Source organism: Haliotis cracherodii, unplaced genomic scaffold (genome assembly GCF_022045235.1).
Source record: "Haliotis cracherodii isolate W230 unplaced genomic scaffold, xgHalCrac1.p SCAF_3, whole genome shotgun sequence".
In the NCBI taxonomy this organism is placed as follows: domain Eukaryota; kingdom Metazoa; phylum Mollusca; class Gastropoda; order Lepetellida; family Haliotidae; genus Haliotis; species Haliotis cracherodii.
Genome location: NW_027266286.1, coordinates 44,185,178 through 44,191,775, shown reverse-complemented (window position 1 = coordinate 44,191,775; position 6,598 = coordinate 44,185,178). Strand labels below are relative to the sequence as shown.

Sequence of the window (6,598 nt, the reverse complement as noted above, 5' to 3'; positions counted from 1 at the left end):
GTGGTCCATTGATCCAATGTGCTGCAATTTGCTGTGAAGAGGTTCTTGACTAAGTCAGTGAAATGATCCCATAATCACAGATAAAGCTATTTAAGCATCCCTCGTAGTTATCACTAAAATCATTTTGGCATGTCCTCCCACATTAAGCTGCCACGCCGTCATATTACTGAAGTACTATTACAATGTGTGTTATACACAACTCGCACAACTTATTGTGTCGTTAAGGCGTAAGAGAGTATAGTCTTCTGCCGCTTCTGGCAATATTCCTGCAATATTATGACGACGGGAACACGAAAATTGGGTTCAATCACGGAGATTCGACATTGCGAGCGAACAAATAAACTACTCTGCTGCTCAACCAACCTCACTTGATCCCGAGAGTAAGGCGGTTCTTATTGAAGAGAGGTTCGGGGGTAAACTATCAGATCGTTAAAAAATTAGATAAATGACGTATATCCAACCATTGTGATGGTAGGGGAGAAATGCAGGAAGATGTTCAGAATGATTAAAAAGATACAGATAAAATTACAGTTTGACTTTCAGTTGAAAATAAACATTATGTAATCACCTTCTCATTGCTAAGAAAAATGATAAGAGCAACAAAATTGCATCACAAGAGATTGTATTATATACCCCTTTCGTGAAAAGTAAATATAACTAAAATATCGATGTCTGTTTCTCTGTGCTTTCTCCACTGCCTCGCCAACAGATAGCCACATGAATTAACCGACCTGGACTTGTTTCCATAATCCTGCAAGAAGTTTTGCACAGCTACGACGTAGGATTGAATCTGTTCATTTTGAATCCAAGTGCACAACAGTTTGATCAGCTGTGGTTTGTGACTGTCACTATAGGTTTCAGGCCTCAAGTACAAAAAGCGTGCCTATTGCATATGTTAAGCATTCACTAAACGTTAAATGTCTGATACTAAGCCTTAACTGATGTACCTATCTGTATTTAGAAAGATTAATTTCACATTTATCGCGTTTTGCAGGAATATCCAAGAGGACACCATCCACATTTCGCTTGGACATGGATCTACAACAATAAGTGAAGCTGCACGAGGTTCAACATTGAAAAAGAAGCAGCCGTGCGATGGCTAGTTGGCTTTTGTGATTCCTAGTTTCTCCAAGACTTCAGACATCATGGCTTCCCGCCTACTGACGAACTGTGGTGGTTTTCGGTCCACCCTGTTGCCGCTATGGAGACGAAAGGCCTCGCACTGAACTACAATGTCTTCATTGACCGGATTCGTCCTATTGTACACCTCTTGTGACTGTACAAACTCGCCAACCTTCCTTTGAATTTCAATCTTGGCGGGAAACGTTCGTCGACTTTTGGCCGAGGTCAAGGTCGTACACACGTGACCCATGTCGTCTGGTGGAAGCATTTTCGTTGATTCTCTGATCAGTCTTTTCTGAGATGGGTTTATATCTGTATTCTTATCAGTCTTCATACTGAGCATTCCATCTTTGCAACTCTTAGCACGTCCGTCTAAATGTATTCTTCCAGCATCCATAAAACTCCCAGAGGTAACGTCCCACTTCAAAGGCATCACCGTTGTTTCTATAGACTCCAGAAACTGTCTGACATGGCTGTCAGATTGGCACAGATTCGTAGAAGTGGCATACCTTGCTGTGTTCTTTGGACGCTTCTCTGCCTCGTACTTAAGAACTATGTCAGTAATCCGGTCACATAGAGAACACTCCTCACTCTTAGGTAGGCGAGCAGATTTACAGCCCCTGAATCGAAGCGAAGACGGTCTCGCTGAATCGGGCAGAGTTTTAAACTCCTTCCTCTCGTCATCGCTGCCTACATCCACGTCCCTTTTCATCTCTTGCTGTCGAGTTTTAAGTTTCTGAACTCGAAGTTGAAAGTCTTTCTCATAGAGAGTCTTCTCCCTATGGATCAAGGTCCGAGCAGATTCAAGTTTGCACTGCTCGGTTCTGTTTAAACGATGGGCCTTGTATTCGTTAACAGTGTGAAACACCTGGAGCTTGTACGACAGATCATCCATTGCGTCCCTGATGCTAATTGTTGCTCTCTTCACAAATCAATTACAGTCTCACGGCAGCTATACACGGTCTTTGCATATATAGTCTTTCAATGATTTGGAGATCTAACATCATATTCCGATCACGTAATCGCAGACTGTATATATGTTCGACCTAAATGACGAAAATGCCGTGAGAAGAAATCCAAAACACAAGCACACAGGTGTACAATTGGAACATGGAGAATATATGATCTTGTACTCTGAACATGACCGAGAGTCCTTTTTTCAAATATTCACTTAACCATCTTGCGTCTGACTATACACAGGGTACAACAGCATTCCATAAATACGGTTATAATTCTAAAGAAAACCCTGTCGGATCAGTGTACACAACATGTTTTACGCACTCGTACCGATCAGTTAAACAAGTCCTGTAAAAGCAAATGGTCTAGATTGTACTTCTGATAATTGGTGAACGCTGTGTTTGAATAGCTTAGGGCGAATATAGAATCAGCTTCTGGATTTCTGAATGGTTTTAAGTTTCACGTATTCTTGTTCGCCTTGTGTCATATTGTTTAGGCAGCGATTAGTCAGGTCACTTTCTCAAAGCAGGGCAGAAAGATAACCACATACACCCATGTTAAGTACGAGAACAATATATCAAAATAAAGCCTCTATTTTTTCTTGAGTATTTGGTTCTCCTTAAATGTACTTAGTCCCTAAATGCTTTGTCAACTTACTTTTACTTGAAACATAATCCCCACCTCGGCAAAATGAAAGGTTCTTGTTGACACAGAGTTAGTAAATATCTTTCTAGTCAAACTTCGTGCGGGTTGGTAAAGCAATTGGAGTTTTATCGGGTGAAGTGTCTGTGAAATGTAATATTATGTAAAAGCACACTTTAAAACATGAAACGGTTTAAGTTTGATTTATGAACTTGCCGATGTATATGCATTGGCTTTCAGTACAGGGAAGTTAAAAGTCGTAAATGTAATTATCTCGCTGTCAAGGGTACTTTGGATAAGTCTAGAATTCAACATTTCCTAAGATCTTTAGCATAATTGTGTAGAAGTAGATACTTTCGTGAAAAAGATTTGTTTAAAAAAAATAAGAAACGGGAGTGGTGTTTGTTTGAAGTTAATCCTGTAGTCAGAAGTTTTTCTACTTTCGTGGTCTACAGAGCGCTACCAAGCAAGTGATCAATATTGTAAACATTGATATATGACGTGAGGCGAAAGGAAAAATCGTTATCAGCCAAATCTGAGGAATTATCCACATTCAGCACTCATTTTGTACATCCGAACACACTTGAACTAGAAAAAACAAGTATTTTTAACATCCACATCAATCTATTGGAGGACCTAACCCTTAAACACACTATCAGTAAGGGAAGAGATATGATAGGGGCCCTTTACAGATCGCTGGAAATCTGAAATTATACAATTAAGGAAAGGTTTGCATATGACGTACAAACATTATCATAAAATTGGCTAAAATGTTCAACTCCAAGAGAGCCTCTTCCAACAAACTTATGACCAAAGATGATGTTTTTAGCATATGCTGGTACTATCTCGATAAACCATATAAATTTAGCTAGGGTCATCTTCAAAACCCCATTTTATAGAGTACGTTTAGTGTAAAGTCTCAAAAATCCAGGGGTTGATAGCTAGTGAGGGTCAGACAAACCAATGGTTGATAGCTAAGTTTGTTTGTTGTTTAACTCTGCACTCAGTAATATTCCAGCTATATGATAGTGATATAGCCATGGGTAGCCATCCTGATAGGCAAACCAGTGGATGAAAGCTAAGGACGACCATATGAACTACTGGTTGATGACAAAGAAGGACCCGATAAACTACTGGTTGATGACAAAGAAGGGCCTGATAAACTACTGGTTGATAGCAAAGGAGGGTCAGATAAACTACTGGTTGGTGACAAAGAATAAAGGGCCAGATGAACTAGTGGTTGATGACAAAGGAGGACCAGATAAACAACTTGGTGATGACAAAGAAGGACCAGATAAACTACTGGTTGATAGCGAAGGAGGACCAGATAAACTACTGGTGGATGACAAAGAATTAAGGGCCTGATAAACTACTGGTTGATGACAAAGGAGGACCAGATAAACTACTGGTTGATGACAAAGGAGGACCAGATAAACTACTGGTTGATGACAAAGGAGGACCAGATAAACTACTGGTTGATGACAAAGGAGGACCAGATAAACAACTTGGTGATGACAAAGAAGGACCAGATAAACAACTTGGTGATGACAAAGAAGGACCAGATGAACTACTGGTTGATAGCGAAGGAGGTCAGATAAACTACTGGTTGATGACAAAGGAGGGCCAGATTAACTACTGGTTGATAGCGAAGGAGGGCCAGCTTAACAACTGGGTGATGACAAAGGAATGTCAGATAAACTACTGGCTGATGACAAAGAAGGGCCAGATAAACAACTGGTTGATGACAAAGGAAGGCCAGATAAACTACTGGTTGATGACAAAGAAGGGCCAGATAAACAACAGGTTGATGACAAAGGAAGGTCAGATAAACTACTTGTTGATGACAAAGAAGGGCCAGATAAACAACTGGTTCATGACAAAGAAGGGCCTGATAAACTACTGGTTGATAGCAAAGGAGGGTCAGATAAACTACTGGTTGATGACAAAGAAGGGCCAGATAAACAACTGGTTCATGACAAAGAAGGGCCTGATAAACTACTGGTTGATAGCAAAGGAGGGTCAGATAAACTACTGGTTGGTGACAAAGTAAGGCCAGATAAACTACTGGTTGATGACAAAGAAGGGCCAGATAAACTACTGGTTGATGACAAAGAAAGGCCAGATAAACTACTGGTTGATGACAAAGAAGGGCCAGATAAACTAATGGTTGATGACAAAGTAAGGCCAGATAAACTACTGGTTCATGACAAAGGAAGGTCAGATAAACTACTGGTTGATGACAAAGAAGGGCCAGATAAACTAATGGTTGATGACAAAGGAAGGCCAGATAAACTAATGGTTGATGACAAAGGAAGGCCAGATAAACTACTGGTTGATGACAAAGGAGGGTCAGATAAACTACAGGTTGATGACAAAGGAAGGTCAGATAAACAACTGGTTCATGACAAAGAAGGGCCTGATAAACTACTGGTTGATAGCAAAGGAGGGTCAGATAAACTACAGGTTGATGACAAAGAAGGGCCAGATAAACAACTGGTTCATGACAAAGAAGGGCCTGATAAACTACTGGTTGATAGCAAAGAAGGGCCAGATAAACTAATGGTTGATGACAAAGGAAGGTCAGATAAACAACTGGTTCATGACAAAGAAGGGCCTGATAAACTACTGGTTGATGACAAAGAAGGGCTAGATAAACTAATGGTTGATGACAAAGGAGGGTCAGATAAACTACTGGATGATAGCGAAGGAGGGTCAGGTAAACTACTGGTTGATAGCGAAGGAGGGTCAGGTAATAGACTGGTTGATGACAAAGAAGGGCCAGATAAACTAATGGTTGATGACAAAGGAAGGTCAGATAAACTAATGGTTGATGACAAAGGAAGGTCAGATAAACTACTGGTTGATAGCGAAGGAGGGTCAGGTAAACTACTGGTTGATAGCGAAGGAGGGTCAGGTAATAGACTGGTTGATGACAAAGAAGGGCCAGATAAACTAATGGTTGATGACAAAGGAAGGTCAGATAAACTAATGGTTGATGACAAAGGAAGGTCAGATAAACTAATGGTTGATGACAAAGAAGGGCCAGATAAACTACTGGTTGATGACAAAGGAAGGCCAGATAAACAACTGGTTGATGACAAAGTAAGGTCAGATAAACTACTTGTTGATGACAAAGTAAGGCCAGATAAACTACTGGTTGATGACAAAGGAAGGCCAGATAAACTACTGGTTGATGACAAAGGAAGGTCAGATAAACTACTTGTTGATGACAAAGGAAGGCCAGATAAACAACTGGTTGATGACAAAGGAAGGTCAGATAAACTACTGGTTGATGACAAAGGAAGGTCAGATAAACTACTTGTTGATGACAAAGGAAGGTCAGATAAACTACTGGTTGATGACAAAGTAAGGCCAGATAAACTACTGGTTGATGACAAAGGAAGGCCAGATAAACTACTGGTGGATGACAAAGGAAGGTCAGATAAACTACTTGTTGATGACAAAGTAAGGCCAGATAAACTACTGGTTGATGACAAAGGAAGGTCAGATAAACTACTGGTTGATGACAAAGGAAGGTCAGATAAACTACTTGTTGATGACAAAGGAAGGTCAGATAAACTACTGGTTGATGACAAAGGAAGGTCAGATAAACTAATGGTTGATGACAAAGGAAGGCCAGATAAACTACTGGTTGATGACAAAGTAAGGCCAGATAAACTACTGGTTGATGACAAAGGAAGGTCAGATAAACTACTGGTTGATGACAAAGAAGGGCCAGATGAACTACTGGTTGATAGCGAAGGAGGGTCAGATAAACTACTGGTTGATGACAAAGGAGGGCCAGATAAACTACTGGTTTTGTAACAAAGGAGGAATAGATAAACCGATGGTTGAAAGCTGAGGAGGTCACACATTA

The 6,598-nt window shown here is 40.4% G+C and overlaps 2 protein-coding genes across 2 annotated transcripts; both read right to left on the bottom strand.

Annotated features, from left to right (window-relative positions):
* Positions 1-1,099: 1,099 nt before the first annotated feature.
* Positions 1,100-2,017, bottom strand: LOC139474060 (uncharacterized). Its single transcript, XM_071256919.1, has one exon. It carries the CDS (start codon positions 2,015-2,017, stop codon positions 1,100-1,102), a length of 918 nt encoding a protein of 305 aa, XP_071113020.1.
* Positions 2,018-4,922: 2,905 nt separating this feature from the next.
* On the bottom strand, positions 4,923-6,596 carry LOC139475445 (uncharacterized). The gene is made up of 3 exons (XM_071258656.1): positions 6,382-6,596; positions 5,359-5,445; positions 4,923-5,079 (listed from the first exon to the last, which is right to left on the bottom strand). The coding sequence occupies exons 1-3, from the start codon at positions 6,594-6,596 to the stop codon at positions 4,923-4,925; spliced, it is 459 nt and encodes a 152-aa protein (XP_071114757.1).
* Positions 6,597-6,598: the final 2 nt, after the last annotated feature.